Genomic DNA, 18,044 nt, shown 5'->3' with positions numbered 1-18,044 from the left:
AATACATAAAATCAACAAACATTAATTGTAGATAATTTAATTCTGAGAAAATTGATATAATCAAAGTCTAAAATAAAACAGAAGATAAGTACCAAAAAATCAATTTTATTCAGTATAATACATTACTAGCTGTAAAGAAATACCGTACGGTATTTAGTTAAAATAAAACAAAAACCAAAATGTTTGTTCCTTAATGATGAGAAAAATTGAGGAAAACAAGATTAACTGTTAAATAAATTTGTTTGTATATAAAAAATATCATGTTTTATTACGTTGTATTTTTTTTTAATAAAAATTTATATCAAATGTTCGAAAATAAATGAAGCAAACATTTTCCCATTATTGTTTTACTAGTCATCGAAATGCAGTTTTTTGTGGTTATTAATTTCTAAGTTGGTAACGCACGAATAACAGCTGATCAAAACAATGGCATTCTGTACGTTAGAACTGTGTATTAGTGGTGTTTTGCAAGCTACAGCAGGAGATCGGGTTCTGTGAATCGTGTTATTAAATGCAATTTTTTCTGTGAGTTATAATTCGATTGTTTATTCAGCGAAAAAAATGCCTTACTTATTTACATCAGAGGAATACGCTGATATGGTTTTTATTTTGAGGGTTACTGTAATGTAAATGCTAAAGCTGCTGTAGAAGAATATGAACTACGTTACCCTAATAGGAGGATTCCAGATACCAAAACAATTTCAGGAACTTTTCGTACTCTTCGGGAAACAGGATCACTACCAAGTACTAGAACCAATTATGAACGAGCTGTCCAACTTGATGATGATATTGTCTGGTGTTACATCGCAGTCCAGGTGTAAGTACACGACGTATTTCTAGGCGGATAGGAGTTTCGCAGTCAACGGTGTGGAGGTCACTTTAATCGAAAACAAATTTTATCCGTTTCATAAACAAAAGGTTCAACATCTACAGCTAGGGGGATGTGGTCCGCTTCGCTTGGAGTTTTGCAACTTTTTGAATATTAATAATCAACTCTACAGGCGTATTTTGGTTTACAGATGAGGCACAATTCACTCGGGATGGTGTCAATAACTTGCACAATGAACACTCATGGGCAGAAGAAAATCCACATGAGGTAGTGGAACAGAACTTTCAACACCGATTTAGCGTCAATGTCTGGTGTGGCCTTTTGCACAATCGGCTGATTGGACCTTTCATATTACCTGGACGCCTAAATGCTGAGTTCTATTTGCATTTCCTTCAAGAAGAGTTGCCGCAGCTGTTAGAGAATGTTCCTTTACATCTCAGACAAAATTGTACTTTCAGCATGACGGAGCAGCACCTCCCACTTTTCACGTGCCGTTTCTGCTTACTTAAATCATCAATTTCCTGGACACTGGATTGGTCGTGGAGGGCCTCACCCTTGGCCACCAAGATCACCAGATCTATCTCCATTGGATTATTGCATCTGGGGATGGATGAAAGACATTGTATACAAGACAAAAGTGAATTCTAGTGATGAATTTAATTGCCCGTATTATGGATTCGGCTGTGCAGATACAGGGAAGTCCTGAAAAATTAAGAAACGCAACAAAAGCAAATACACAAACGTGCTGCAAAATGTATTGATAATGATGGCCTCATTTTCGAACATCTATTATAAAAAGGTGCGTACGGTTGGCCCAACCTGATTAATTTGCTTAAAAAACTAGTAATGTATTATACTGAATAAAAATTGATTTTTTTGGTACTTATTTCTGTTTTATTTTACACTTCGATTATATCAATTTTCTCAGAATTAAATTCTACTAAAATAAAATCTACAATTAATGTTTGTTTGATTTTATGTATTTATTACCAATTTAACAAAGTTATTGTATATCAAACTTAAAAAAACATTGTTTCGTTCCCCAATTTTTTGCATTTAACCCTGAATCCCTCAAAAAACTACTACAGGTACAGTTCTAAAAACCTATTTTATTAGCTTTATCAGGTAAAAATACATAAGAATCCACGATATTTCTTACTTAATTAACCTTTCCAAAAGTTCAGTATGGCTTTATTTTACTCTTTACCCAGGAATTCAGGCGAAATCTTTCGCTAGCTGTAACTCGCTAACAAAGCGTTTTCGGACCTATGTTTATATACATTTTTTCATTATTTTTACTAGTACAATGTTGCTGTAGAAGTGGGGGGAGAACTTCATGAATCACCCTGTATATTATAGAGTAGGAATACGCCACACCACTTGGTGTTAAACAAGCTTCGCTGAAGGCGCATGCAACATTTTAAGACTATAGCCCATTTCATTCATAAATGTCCTCCTAAAGGACCTTCACCCTACTGAATGATAGACTTCAATGGCGTGAAGTCAAATCTCATTGATAGACATGCACCTTCATCGCATTTAATCCCGTATATTTATAAATGAAGTTTTATTAAAGATTTAAAGTCTACAGATGATATCGTTCCATTAAATAGATACGTAAACAGACAAATAGCTCTTATAGTTTTGCACTGTGTCTATCACCATGCTATTACACGGTATCTGAACCTGTAGTCCCAACGTACAAGAACGCGCAATGCTAATAGCGGCATTGGCAGAACCAGACACAAAAAATTTGAAAAAGTGCAGTTCTTTAACCCAAGGCCAATCGGATACTTCGGGCCCATGTGGAGGTCACGTGACCTTGACGAATACTCCGGCGAGGACCACTGGTTAAAGCGGTCACAGTAAATTACGCAACTGTCGTGATCTGAAACAATGCAAGGATTTTTCATTGGAATGTGAAAATCTTCCCGTCATTGTTTGCAATCGTTTACTTTCATGAAAGGATATTTAGGAGAGGAATACAAAAAGCTTAATACAAGGAATACTAGTTAAATATGAAAAGAGTTATTTTGTTCATAGCATAATTGAAGAAACTCAAGATTTTAAGAAGTTATAATTAAAGATTTAGCTACCTTATTAAGTCTTAAAACATATTCTTTATCAACCTAGTTTACTTTAAATTCTATTAAGTCATACATGACGTTCAGTATGGTAATACTCACGTTTTGAATATTTCTAAGTCGCGGAAAAGATACAGCCATGGAGTTTAAATTTAACTATCTTCTGTCATATTTTAAACCCAGTTTTTTTTAAACTTCACGCATTAAATCTTATGTAAATGTATTATTAAATTCTCGGTTAATTGTTGTTGTAACTTCCTATGAGGACATTTTACTACCCAGATCTTCTTATTTACATTGTATGTTACAGTTCTGTATCAGTAAATAATGACAATAATGCTATGAATTGTTGACACTCCTTAATCTACCTAATTTTAATTTTAAGGATTATAGATACAGTAGTGAGTAATCAATACACATACTGTACCTGGAAACTCTGTGAGACAAGCCATACTGATATTAAATTACCGTCACCCTTTTATTTATTAACCATTCTTCCATCATAGTTTTATTACGATTTAAAACAAGATTGATATTGTTTTAATCAACACGCAATATTCACAATTCGTGACTAAACACAATTCCTATTGCGTAAATTGTAAATTACAAATAAATAGGCATATCAACTGAAAGCAAGTTTACATTAATATTATCATTATTACATGTTTATTGCTGTAAATATTTGGTTTCTCCAATCTTTTTATACAGAAATTACAATTACTCGTATTTTACCGAAAAACTTCTCCTGTTCTCTTTCTATTATTTATAATCATTTATGCCAACAGATATGCAGCCAATGTGCACTGTATGGTAGCACAAACTGGTTTCTCTGGAAATAAATTGGATTATTTTATTTAAGAAGGTAATCGAGCGGCAGCCTTGGTAGTTTTGGTGAACGTCGGAATACTAGGGCGTCCTAAGGTTCAAAAATATGTGACAAGATTATTGTAAAATTTATTCTATTTTTAGATATTGATACAAATGTACTAGTTTATACGGTTATCTGATTTTATGTGTCAAGCTAATCGATCTCCAGAAACTGTTGTACATATATATATATACATTTTTCAAGAAAACTAGATTGTGTGCTCATATAAGTTGTTGGTTCGTGGCTCCTAGACCATCGTGTTTAAACTAGCTATAAATGACCCAGCTATAATATTCCCACTTCATTACCTGAAGTGATAAGGGTTAAACTAGATAGTATAACAATGGTTTTATCTACCTAGTATTTTAATTTTGTAGGTGTAGTATTTTAGCAGCACAATAGGGCAAATTGCACAAGTTAGTTTAGGATAATTTTCAGAAAAATACCTACTATGGAATAATAGGTATTTTTCCTAGCATTTTGTTCATAGCATACATTTTTTTCTTTACTTCTTACGAATTTCTTGTTCACTCTACTGAAATAATCTTGAGATATCTGATGCCTATAGGTGGATATTCACAGTTGTCAAACTAGATTTCTAATGTAGAAATGAAATTATTTAAAACAATCTCAAGTAAATTGCTCATTTTTTTCTCTAGATATCGTGCGATCAGACGGACTGACAGGAGTGATACGCTATCGTTCAGCCAAATACATAACCACAGAGTATACATATATACATACATTTCTCATTAAAATTTAATTAAACGTTTAAATATACACATCTTTGCACTCAAACGTGCCTGATAAATTTCTTGTCAAGACTTCTTATTATACAAGACATGCGATTATATTAAACATCCATAAACTTTTTGTTGTTATCAATAATAATAATCTTACATCACGTTTTAACATAACGACATTCCAAAAACTCTTGAGTTATTTTTTATGTCTTAGTTCAAAAATGTTATTTAATTAAAGCCTACAATTTATGCGTTTGTAGCATATTTATTTGAAATATTTTGCATTGGTGTATGAACATAAACAAATATTTTCTCATACGTTTGTTGGAAACATATTTCCTGACGGTTGTTCAGAGGAACTATCAACTCCACTATGGCTGTAGCAAATTGAGTTTGAAATGTTATACAAACATCAGCATTCATGAAAAAGCATCTCTTAATTCCAAAAACTGTAACTCATGGAAGGACACTTTTAGAACCCAAATTGTCATACAAAATAAATTGTCATATATATTTCATAATAAGTCCTTTCTAATTACTTATTTAGCTTATGATATATAACTTTATTTATCTTTTTTGGATCCGCACTTGGTTTTGCAGGCAAAGTCAATTAAAAATTTGTTTTAATAAAACATTTTTGAATAATGGGCTTTGCTAATAATATCGAATTATAATACACATTAAATAAATAAACACCATATTACTTTAAAGTTCATATATAACTACACGTTGTTACATGTCGATACTAATGTGCATTGAAAATATGAAGCTTAAAATCTATATATTAAAAATAAATACAGAACTGTTTAAGATTTAATACTGAAGTCATTGTAGGTAGAACACATGCAATTCTAATTTAACTCTGCCAGGATATCTGGGGAGCGCGTATTACAACTATAAGTAATAGAGGTCTTAAACATTTCTTAATAATCTTTAAAAGTGATGTAACCAATATCAAATGACATACAATATCCTCTCTTTTCTTAATAGTTCAGGAGCCGAGAACCGAGTTGCATTTTGGTTTTTCCTGAAAGATATAAAAATGTTCCTTGTAGATGAAATTGATCGTCAGCTGTAATACTTCTAGTAATCTATAATACTTCTTGCTTCATATACAACTTCACCATAATCGTCTTTGTGATTTTTAGTTAATTTTGTTTATTAATCTTGATATTTACAAATAGTGATTAATATGATTTGATTCACTCGTTTGTTTTCGATACGAAGCACTATAGTGAAAAGAAGGATTAAAAAAATAAATAAAAATGTTCGGATTGCTGTTGTTATTTGCTCACAGTATCTTTCAAATAAAAATTATATATCTCCTACAATTTTATATATAAAGTCATTTAATGATTTCAAAAATGTAAAGACTTCTTTTTTATTTATAGTAGATACAATTTTTTTCTTATATAAAGGTGTTAAACGTTAGAGACTGGATAGATTTTTTAGAGTCGCAGATCATTACCTATTGTTACATTATATTTTTATTACGTCGCAGAGGCAGCATAGTTTAATAAACTAAATCCACTTGACATGAACCCGACGTAAACCGACTTAAAATTGTTGACAACAATTATCCTTCAAACGAAAAATTCTCTATGCTTAATGTAATGCAAGTAACTATTAATGTAATGAAAGTAACTAAAACCCTTTTAAAAATCTTTTTATTTACATACACGTGTTTCAGTTTTTATCCATCTTCAGTGTACATTAACCTCTAAATAAATAATAAACAATTATATATACACATGTGGACCTTTTAAACATATGTTAAATTAAAATGACACATTTGTAATTTTCTTATTAGTACTCTGTATTTAATATTTAAATTTTTTTCAAAAATTGGATTTGTGTTATTTTTCAGATTACTATTTAAAATGTTATGAGGATCTTTATTATAATTTAGATAGATATGTAATTCTTCTTTTGTGTTTAATTTCTCTCCTTTCCTTTCGATATCTAAAATTTCCATGTTCTTTTCAATATTTGTATTTGTCAATATCTCTATGCTTAAATTTTAGTTTATGTAAAATACTTAGTATTCATTTGAATGGCCACATAAATAATTCAAATAGCCTACCTAATGTCTATAAATTATAAAATAGTTAAATAAAAGGTTCTAAATATGGTATGATATGAAACCTCATGCATTTCTATAATATTACAGCACACACGGCTAAGTAAATTCAGTTACTTAGAGGAAGTTCAGTTACTAGGTATTTGGGATGGCAGTTAATGTTGCGTAATGTTCTAACAGCTTCAATAAGTGTGTATTTTAGTAATAATTATGACTGAAGACTAAAATTTCTTAGGTTTGTATTCAAAAATTACTTTCAACATTATCAGAAGTTTGAGTATTCAGATATAAAAAATTAATTAATAAGTGTATAGAAACTTAAAATATAAATATGTAATTACGTTATCTATTGTATCATCATCATAATAAAACAAACTCGCTCTTAAATTGCATTTCATTCATTTACAAACACAGTAAAATACCAAATGACTGTTAAATTCAGATTATACAAGAGTGTAAAGATGAAGTGCTGTTGCTTGTAACAAGATAGGAAATGCAAATAATGAGATACTTACACGACCACTGCGGTGTAAGACGAAGTTGGTTGGCTGCTTCCTCCCGGCTTTCTGATCGGAACACGGACTGTTTTGTCTCCAGGTACCTGAGGTCAAGTATTCAAGGTCGCAACGTCTCATTCGTGGTCAGCAGACATCGGGCAAGAATAACTAGAGTTTGTGTTCGTCGTAGTCGAAGCGGTAATATATTTTTGGTAGAAGACTCTTGATCGAAGTACACTCTAAAAGATACGCTAAGACATCTGTTTGCTGTGTCATTGGAAGAAGTAAGCTAGGAACAATCCAAAATTAATGGTCCTCCGCTACGAGATTAAATGCTTTGCTGGTGCTTATTTGTAAGGATATAATGAATAAATAGTATAATTTTATTTTTTCCGGATGAAGCAGAAAAATATTTCTAAGTAAACAAAATAGTAAAGCGAAAATGCTTTACGGGAAGATCTGTATTGGATGGTTTGGTCAAAATATGTTCTGTGCCTGCAACTCAAACTTTTTTAACACATATATCCAATACTAAAACAATTTCAGATTATTCTACACTAACAATGACTAAAAAAGGCGTTATCAGTGAAACTATAAAATGTTTTATCGCTATAAAGATAACGATAATGGTACTGGTTGGCCGGGCTTCAAACTCCAGAAATTCTTTTCGATAGAAAACATAATTGTAAATTAAATGTTAATATTTGATAGCTCTCTCAGATATTTCTGATCAGACTCTCTAAAATTTTATTCTTTTACGTAATAAGAACTAATATGAGAGATTTTTCATTCGTCGCTATCGGTGAAAACCAAGCAAACGTATTTATCATTTCTTTAAGTAAGATTATTAATACTAATGTCTCTGGCCATCAATCGGGGATGCGGCAACACATGCACTGGTGGCGAAGTGACGAATGAAAAACATCGCTCAACACAGTACTTATTTCACGTAACAGAATAAGATTCTAGAACATCGAACAGAAATACCTTACAAACATCTGTTTATAGTGTTTTGGGGTCTACAGAAATAGTTGAGAGTTGTGGACACATAACAGATTTAAATCGATGGTTCTGAAACTCTATTACCTAGGGGGAGCTTTAGAGGGTAATTAAGGGGCTTTATTTTAATGAAGGGCGTGGAAAAAGAATATTAGCCTTCAGAACTACTCTCTACTTATATTTAGCTTCAAGACAACTTTAAAAGTGATAGCGCAGTATTGTACAAAATAGCCTCACATTTAGAAGCAATGTCAAAGTAGTGCTATGGCAGTATTCACTCCTCGCATGGTTTAGATGTACAGATAAATTGAATCAGATAACTTACAACATCAGATTATTGTTTAGGGGCCTTTATTGCATATATATATATATATATATATATATATATATATATATATATATATATATATATATATATATTATGTCCTCTCAGCCGTGTTATCTCTTGCCCTCTGTTCTAATGACCGACATGAACTTTGAAATCAGCTCGCAGTGGTACAAGAATTAATTATTCTTACCTGTATCAATTGGCTGAGCGTTAGCGAAGTCTAATTTTGAGAGGCTGAAAATTTAAATTTCTGCCTTTTTATCTGTCTGTGTGTCTGCATGATATCTAAACGAAGTGATCAGACAGAGGTCTTCAAAAAGTTTTGCATGAACCTTCATTTCGAAATAGGCCACGGTGTTTCTGGTGTTCGATTATGGTGCATGTCTCTATGGGATTTGGCTGAGTGTTCACGAATATTTTTAAATTGGTGTTATGGGTAACTACCCCGACACAATAGCATCTTTTGGTAACTTGTATTACTTAAACGCTGCTGTGAAACTTAACGAATAAAAAGTTTAATGCATAACGTGGTAAGATACCTAAAAAATGTTTAATATTTAGACTTTAAATTTTTCATTAAATTTCATTTCTACATAGAAAACAACGAGTAATATAATTATGCATGTCCAACCATGGAATTTGGATTTACGTCATTGCAGTCTGTCACTCTGTAAGCTGACTTAATGTCTATTTTCTCTGCCACGGGATGTAAAAATGCATTTTATGGGCATTTTCTTGAAATGGACATTGCAGAAGTTGAAGCAGAACCATGCCCGCTTTTTGGTGCAACCATTGAACCAATGTCTAAAATTGATCCTCAGTTTTAATAAACACTGCCGTATAGTTAATATAGTATAGTTAGAGTTGTGATAGAATTCAGAAATTTCGTACTATTACGCACTGAGTATATTGGCATGTTTATAAGCATGTTATAAAGAATAAGTAACTTGTCATTGTTATTATAATAAAACTTACAGATAAAAATTCTGAATAATAAACAAAGTCCTGCTGTGAGAAAGCTTTTTTTAGTTTATCCATACTTTTTCATGAATTGTGGAGTTTGGCTACAAATGAGGTCGGAAGTGAGCTACATGGTTCGCCCTCCCCCTCCCCGGTTAGCCGCAACATGACAACACCCACTCAATATTGTAAGCCAAATAAATTGTTATAAAGCTGGTCCATTAAATCGTTTGCAGTTGCTGGTCCATTATTTCCAATTAATGGGTATAGAATCTGCAAATTCTAATTTAATAAGTATATTAATAATGAATTAATTAAATTAAATATTCCAAAAAGAAACAAGGAAAATAATGTTATAATAAAATTCATCATAATACTACACGTAATAATAATATATATATATATATATATATATATATATATATATATATATATATATGCTTTGTTTAAAGTTTTTTATTAAATATGGAAGGCTTGAAAGGATAATATTATTTCTGACATTTGCTATCGTGTACTTTTGTAATACATGTATGCATGTAATATGTATTGTAATATGTGTAATATATTTTTCTGGTGAAGGAGGAATATTATTACAGTGATTACTTTTTGTCTTGATATAATGTATGTGGGTATATTAAAAACAAATACTTGTATATATTTTAAAAACTTTATCAAGCATGATGGACAAATTAAAAATACACCTAACTAAATTACAAACTATCAAATTGTTTTCTTCGTAAAATATTGATATTACAACAGATTTATTACTTTTTAAATAACCTAATTTATATTAGTATTGTTTATATTTAAATAAAATTAGTATACTGTAGTAATTTGTATACAGCTTAAATATGTGGTATTGTATATAACTCATACTTTCCACTCCACTCATTATTGGTGAAAACTGTGATCTGTCTGCAGGATGTCTTGAGGATGAAATTAGTGAAAAAGTGAAGCTCGGTAGTGTGGATAACTCATATTTTTGGTGAAACAACTCTGACTTGGCTCTTTCTGACGGTCTATTCGTTCCTTTGTTCTGTGACCTGTTCGCAGGTTATCTTGTGAATGAAATTCGTGAAACAGTGAGGCCCGGAGCTCGGTAGTGTGGATAACTCATAGTTTTGGTGAAACAACACTGACTTGGCTCTTTCTGACGGTCTGTTCCTTCCTTTGTTCTGTGACCTGTTCGTAGGTTATCTTGTGAATGAAATTAGTGAAACAGTGAGGCCCGGAGCTCGGTAGTGTGGATAACTCATAGTTTTGGTGAAACAACACTGACTTGGCTCTTTCTGACGGTCTGTTCCTTCCTTTGTTCTGTGACCTGTTCGCAGGTTATCTTGTGAATGAAATTAGTGAAACAGTGAGGCCCGGAGCTCGGTAGTGTGGATCTCATAGTTTACCCCACTCATTATTGGTGAAATAACTCTGACATTCACTAACCGCTCGCTTATGCCCAGTCTATGATCTGTGACGATATTAGCTAACGATGTAAAGTTTTAATGCAACATCAGCCAATCCTGTTACTTAATTCATCATCCGATGACATATAGTCTCAACGGGCAGGCGCACTGCGTTATGGTCTAAGTGTACAGCATGGCAAAGGGAATACACGGTGCAGAGAAGGGTGTCCGCTTGTTATCTATATGAATACTAGTGATTGAAACACAATAAGTGGGTCTGTTGGAGAAAAGGACCATCAAGGATCATTACTGATTTTTGTCAACAATTTTAATTAATTACTGATTCTTGACGTGATTGTTACATTTATGATTGTTGTTAGTTGGGAAACGAGAAAAATCTAATGCGCTGGTCAAGTTGAATATCGTTGTAAAGTTATTTGTAAATAATTTAACACAATCCAATGCGTAACCTAGTAAACACCTAGTAAAATAGCCGTTGTTGTTACTACTGAACAGTATAACATGCATTTAACTTCTTTAACACATTTAATTTCACCGTTTTTATTTCAAGATTCACATTAAGATCGATGATATCGTTAAAATTTTTAAAAGGCAAATCAAAATAACAAATATTGCATTCTCAACAAGCTTTAAAAAGTTTCTACATTTAATATTTATCTGCGTTACACGAATATTGTATTGCTAGGTAATGATTTACATATAGGATAATAATATTCATTTGTCGGTATAGCAATAACCTCGAGTTTAACTGTCTTGTTGGCCTTATAACATGAGCAGTATCCGGGTTTTGCAGTAATAACAATAACTCTGTACTCCAATATTCATGTCACAAGAAGCACAGTGGAGCGTGACATCTTCCAAACAGGGACGTAAGGTCAGAGGTCAAGGGCATTCACTCATGTTCACTCGTCCTGTTGATTTCCATGGTTAGGATACACTTGTATAAACATAGGTCTCTAAACGATGTCCTTTGGAAAGTATACTTTGTTGTGTGAACCATTTACTGTTACTTTCATTGATTAATCTGTAACAGTGCAAGTAATCAATGGTGATGGTTGTAGAAGTTTGACATAACCGCTATGGAAGTAGATTCAGTGATATAAGTAAAAAATAATAAATATTCTCAAGGTTTTTTAATATTAAAGTTTTTTTTATTTTTTAAGCCTCAGCATTAGCTAATCTGGCTTCGAACTACACTGTTTTATTATGTCTATGCATGGTTTAGACCTCCCCGTGATTTGAACCCGTGATCTATCAGTTAAAGAGCCGAGACTATATTCATTGGTCTAAAGAGGAGGACAAGATAAAGGTTTGAACAGAACTTAAGAACCAGAAAACAAGTTACCACCCGTATTAAGACGTTTAGTTTAGATTGTTTTGTTTTCGATGATCTAAACTCAGATATATATTTAAATACTCTCTTTAACTTTACTCTATCCGTCTGCATCAACAGGTTTGAACAAGTTCAGCTACTTAAAAAAATAGTATTATGGCCTACGTATATATAATTAATGGTCTAATATAATAAAATTCTTAGTACTGAATAATATTTTAATATCGTCAAATGCTATAGTTCTTTGCAAAGGATTTACGTTAGTTTGTTAAGCATTATTTACGCGTAGAATGACTTAGTGGCACAACTAATATATTAAAAATTACACAAAGTGCCAAAATAAGGCATAGCACTTTTTTTAGTTTTTTAGACCGAGCTACGACATCTAGGTGCGATTCAATTAGTCCCGGCTCTAAGATTATTCTCCAAAAGCCGTTAAATAATCATTTTAAAAGTTTTCTAAATTCTAGCCAACATGGATTCGTCCCTGGTCGGTCGGTTAATACCAATCTGTTATCTTTTACACATTACGTCTCCTCGGGTTTGGATTTGATGACTCAGACGGATGCTGTCTTCCTTGACCTGGCCAAGGCCTTTGATAGAGTAGATCATTTAATTTTGTTAAAGAAAATGCACTATTATGGGGTTTCTGATAGTCTAATACGCTTTTTTGTTTCTTACTTAATTAATAGAAATCAATATGTGTTGTATAAAGGTCATGTATCGTCATCTTTTAAGGTTCAGTCAGGGATACCACAAGGGTCAAATTTAGGCCCATGTTTGTTCACTATTATGATTAATGATTTGTGTAATTGTGTGACTTTTTCCAAACCGTTATTATTTGCTGATGATTTAAAATTACTAAAAATAATATCAAATCAATCTGATGCCAATGAACTACAAGGGGATTTGGATAATGTTTATCAGTGGGGAGTGGATAATAAAATGGAATTTAATATTTCTAAATGCCATGTTATGACATTCAGTAGGTCAAAAAATTGTATTAATAAAGATTATTATTTAAATGGGAAATTGATTTCAAGGGTTGATTCAATAAAGGATTTGGGTGTTTACATTGATTGCAATTTGTCTTTTAGCGAACATGTTTTTAGATGTATTTCTTCTGCAAATCGAATGATGGGGTTTATAATTCGGCAAGGAATAAATTTTACTAATATTAGAACATTGATTGCATTATATAGGGCCTTGGTCAGGTCCAGGTTGGAGGCGGCTTGTATTATATGGAATCCCATTCATGTTATACACAAAGATGCCATAGAAAGGGTTCAAAAAAGATTTTTACGCTACCTCTATTATAAATGTTTTAATATTTATACATATTTGATTCCTTATGAAGAGCTGATGAGTCTGTTTGGGTTTGAGAGTCTGAGCCTGAGGAGGGATGTGATGGAGCAGATGTTTTTGAGGGGCCTGGTTCAGGGACGGGTGGACAGCGCTGAGGGTCTGGGGGTTATAAGTTTTAGGGTCCCTAGCTTTAACAGTAGAGGCAGGCTACTGTTTGAACTGCCACACGTGCGGACGGTGGCGCACGCGTCCTCGCCTCTGCTCCGGATGGTGAGATCACATAATATGATGCTTTCAGGTGGAGGTGATATAGATATATTTTTCGAAACGGATTCTACTTTTAAAAACAAGTGTCTAATGCTTCTTAAACTGAGATCTTAATAATTATGTATAACATTGTTATTTATTAATTTATTTATGAAATTGTTAAATTTTTAGAATAGATATATTACACAACATATTGTTTTGCTTTTTTTCTGCATGTTGAAATGTACAACTTAAAATATGTTGCTTGTTTGTTGATTATTAACTAAAGTACAATTGATTTATTTGTGAATTCCAAATGCATGTTATACTCACATATTGTTGTTGTTTATATATTGTTATTGTTATTTTTTTTATTCTGGCCATTTATTTATTGTTGTTATTTACTTATTGTTGTTATTTATTTGTTGTTGTATTTATATATTATTTGAGTGAGTTATGTCTATTTACATAAAGGATATATATGCGTGTGTATTCCTTAAAATTAAGGTGTAGGTATAATTATTATTAAGTAGTAGTTTCAATTATTATTGCTTTTAAAATTTATTGCTTGTTGCATGTGGTTGGGGACTTTAACCCACAATATATTGTATTGTAATAAGAGAACTGCCCCAATGTAATTGGGTTGTTACCTGTTTTGGGGCATGTAAAATAAAAATAAATAAAAAAAAATAAAAAAAATGATCAACCTAGGCATGGCGTACTACCGTCTAGGAACCTAGAACCAGTATTGTATATAACATCTCCTTTTATTATTGAAATGTATAGAGAAATTTTTCTTAAAAAATAAATCGATCTTCAGTCACGCGAGTTTTGGTGTGGGTCGATATGAAAGGGAAAACAGGTTAAAATAAAACAATAACTCTTTCTCAGATTATATTTTTTAAGTCGATATAAGTAAGAGTGACCGTTTGACACCTATATCATAGTTTATAACTGTGACTATGCATTTGTAGACCACTACTGGTTCGAGTGAATTATATTTCCTGCGCCAATATTCAGTTTGCCTCGTTACCACGATCACAAAATACGTCAAAAAGTGAATATTTATGGCCATTCTAATTTACTCTGTCTTTGCAATTTTTGTTCCATTGTTGATTTTGCCTATTCCCGATAAGAAAGATATATATACATACACAGATCTGAGAATTCTATTTCTCTTAAACGATAAATAAGATGGGTTTTATAACAGTATTTAAATGTATCTATATTACAAGTTATATAGTAACTTTGTCTTTTATATCTATTTCTGAATATTTGCTAAAACAAATGTACAGTTAAGAGTACATTAACAATGACACTATCTACGTGCCTAGCGAACTTTTAAACTAGCATAGTTCTTGCCGACTGTAGTCGGTCTTCTTGTCAAACCTTAGTCTTATGAATCAAATGTTGGCCATCTTTTATTTTACGACATGTTTTAAGTTAGATTTCTATGGTCTACTTACGTTATCGCTGAAATCTAAAAACGTTAAAACTAATGGTTACTCCTTAGGGAACTTTCAAATCAAGAACGTAAACAAAATGGAAATAGTATTAAACTTAAATAAACACGTGCTTGTGCTGTTATAAACCAATGTTGACACAGAACAGTTTATTACATTCACCAGGCTCTTTTAATTAATATTTTACAACTTTAGAGACTTCTTGGAATGTTTCGCTACTTTAAAGACCATTGGGGCGTATCCCGGAGGGATTTCGTTGTTATTTGCATCCAAGTATTGTTTTTCGGAGAATGGCTCGTTGAAGCATGTTAGTGTCAAATCACAATTTTAAGGAAACCAACCAGTCCTGAGTATCTAGACATTCCTACACATGAAAATTCACAGTTATTACATTCGAAACATAAATATAATTATTTAATTTGGTGGTTAAATTAAATAAACGTATGCTTGTGATGTAATAAACCAATGTTTACACAAAACAGATGATTATATTTAAAATGCTGTTCCAATGAAATTAAGCAACTTTAGATAGGATTTTTAATTGCTTTACGGACCAGTGCGGCGTAGGCTCATCATTTCAATGTCCAATTTCAGTACAATCGGTTGAAATTTTTTTGCGTGGAAACAAAATAAACAAATAAAGGCACTTTCACATTTATAATATTATTAGGTTTACGATAGTTACGCAGCTAAAAAAAGACGCTCAAAGTTGCCACTTTAGGGTTTTTTATATGTTTCATCGAGGCTTATATCATTTAATCCTGTTATATTCAAAATCCTTAATAAGCTTTATACAACATATATTTTTTTTTTCTTAATCACACAATTTATTTGCCTGAGTGGTACTGATTAAAAAAACGTACAAAGTATCAATTAAAGGACCAGTACACACTGGTAACACAGAAAAGACAAACAATACAATTTTTAGTATATAGTTAATACAATAAAACTGTTATTTTTGTATTTATCTTTACTGTATTCAAAACGCAATAAAATTCCCAGACACAATTATCACACAAATTTGTGTTGGCTTATGAATCGATATAAATAAAACTAAATCACGCATGTTTGAACTTAATCAGGGAAATAAATTATTCACGTCTATCATTATGGTCAGATTGTTCAATCAACTCTCTCTTTTACGGAACTAATTAATATGAGTATCGAGTGTTGCTCCTGCAAAAATATAAAAACCCTAACAATGTACCCACGAGTTCATAGATTGCTGTAACATATTTGAAGGCTTAGAAATGATCAAATTCTTGTCGAGTGATTGATCACTGAATAATAGTTACCAACCTTACAATTTATACTGTAATTAGATGAGTACAAATACAAGAAATAACATCTTTTTAATTAATTGTAGCAGTATTCATCAGTCATTGTTTTGTAAGTAACTAATTGAAAAAGAAAACCTTTGCTACGCTTCTAGCCTGTCAGAAATGAAAGTTTTACTGAAATAGAAATTGTAAGTAACGGCATGCCTTAGTAATTAAAAATAAATGTTTGATAAATATTGGAGCGCTCTGAAATAACGGAACCGCTAACGATATTGAATGAAAAGCTCCGCCTTAGGCGGTTTCTTTGAGAGCATTGGTGACGTTTCACCGTTTACTTCGCCATTACAAGTTATTGAGATTTACTGGAAGGGAATGTCAATATTACTCCTTCTTATACAAGTAATAACCTCTCGGAACCGTGCTGTTCGTAATAAATAATCATTCAGATATTCTGATGTCTCGCTTTTCCAGTGAAACGTCCTGAAAAAATAACGTGTTTTTATAAAAGGTTTCTAGCATAAAATATATAATCTTTCCAACAAATAACAAAGCAACTTTTTATAAAATGGAATAATTTATTATAAAATTAAAATTGTCCTTTTGTTTATTCTAAACATTTAACAATACGTTTCCTTGCACTGAAATCGTTCCTTAATATGATAATTTAAATTTAACATATTAATTGAAAAGTTATATAAAAACCTGTGCATACTTTTTTCGATCGTGCCCATAGTGATTGTCACGCTAATTCTTGCCATAACATTTCTCATATAGGAGACATTCAATGTTTATAATGTAATGAAAGCTAAATAATATTGTGCACTATTAACATTCTATCGTATTTAGTTTTAGATTTACTTTAGTTTTATAAGGACTCATAAAATGCTCTTCAGAATTTGAAACATCCAGTATTTGGATGAGTACAGCCATGTTGTAAGCTATAAAATAATACACTTTTACATGAAAAACTTAATATGAGAGCAAATTCTCCCGTATTGTCACAAATTGTGTTTTCAGTAGTAACCTAAAAGGATTTCAAAACCAAAAGGATTTTGAAATGCGCTAACTCTTTTGGTCAAGATCATCAATTTTGGATCTTAAACGTATTAATGATAACTTTCTAACTCGTATTAGAAAGATAATTTTCTATTAGCTAGACATATGGTGTAATACATAATAAACTTCATTTAGTTTAAGTTGAATAGTTTACGCTTTCACGCTTAAACTATTTAACTGATTGTGCCGAAGTTGTACATGAACATTCTTAAGATCCCTGGTATGAATATAGGCCTATTCTTAATTCAAACATCCCTCGATGCTACACCCCACTGGTCTGTAATGTAGCGAAAAATTCCATCTTGGTGTCTAAAGTTGAATATTAATTTAACTTTAAATAGTCTGGAAATGTAATCAACTGTGCTGAGTAAACAATGTGTTATAACAGTACAAACATATTTTCAATTAATTTAACCGCTATTTAAAATATGTTTATATTTATAATGTGTAATCAACAAAACTTTAAAAGCCTACTGTATGTGTTTAATATATCACGGTGGAGAAGAACAAAAATATTTTTCATCGCCCTATGCAAGTAAATTTGCATAATTT

General features: G+C 31.7%; 1 protein-coding gene across 1 annotated transcript in view; it reads right to left on the bottom strand.

The window, feature by feature from the left end:
* LOC124366756 (cytochrome P450 4c21-like) overlaps positions 1 to 10,781 on the bottom strand; it is a 41,688-nt gene extending 30,907 nt beyond the window's left edge. The window contains exons 1-2 of the mRNA XM_046823357.1: positions 10,668 to 10,781; positions 7,120 to 7,205 (exon numbers count right to left, since the gene is read on the bottom strand). Of these exons, the coding sequence (XP_046679313.1) occupies positions 7,120 to 7,205; positions 10,668 to 10,781 (200 nt within the window). The remainder of the gene's footprint in view (positions 1 to 7,119; positions 7,206 to 10,667) is intronic.
* Positions 10,782 to 18,044: the final 7,263 nt, after the last annotated feature.

This window comes from Homalodisca vitripennis, chromosome 7, assembly GCF_021130785.1.
Source record: "Homalodisca vitripennis isolate AUS2020 chromosome 7, UT_GWSS_2.1, whole genome shotgun sequence".
NCBI classification, from domain to species: domain Eukaryota; kingdom Metazoa; phylum Arthropoda; class Insecta; order Hemiptera; family Cicadellidae; genus Homalodisca; species Homalodisca vitripennis.
Note: the sequence above shows the minus strand (reverse complement) of the source record. Positions and strands in the feature narration are given on the sequence as shown.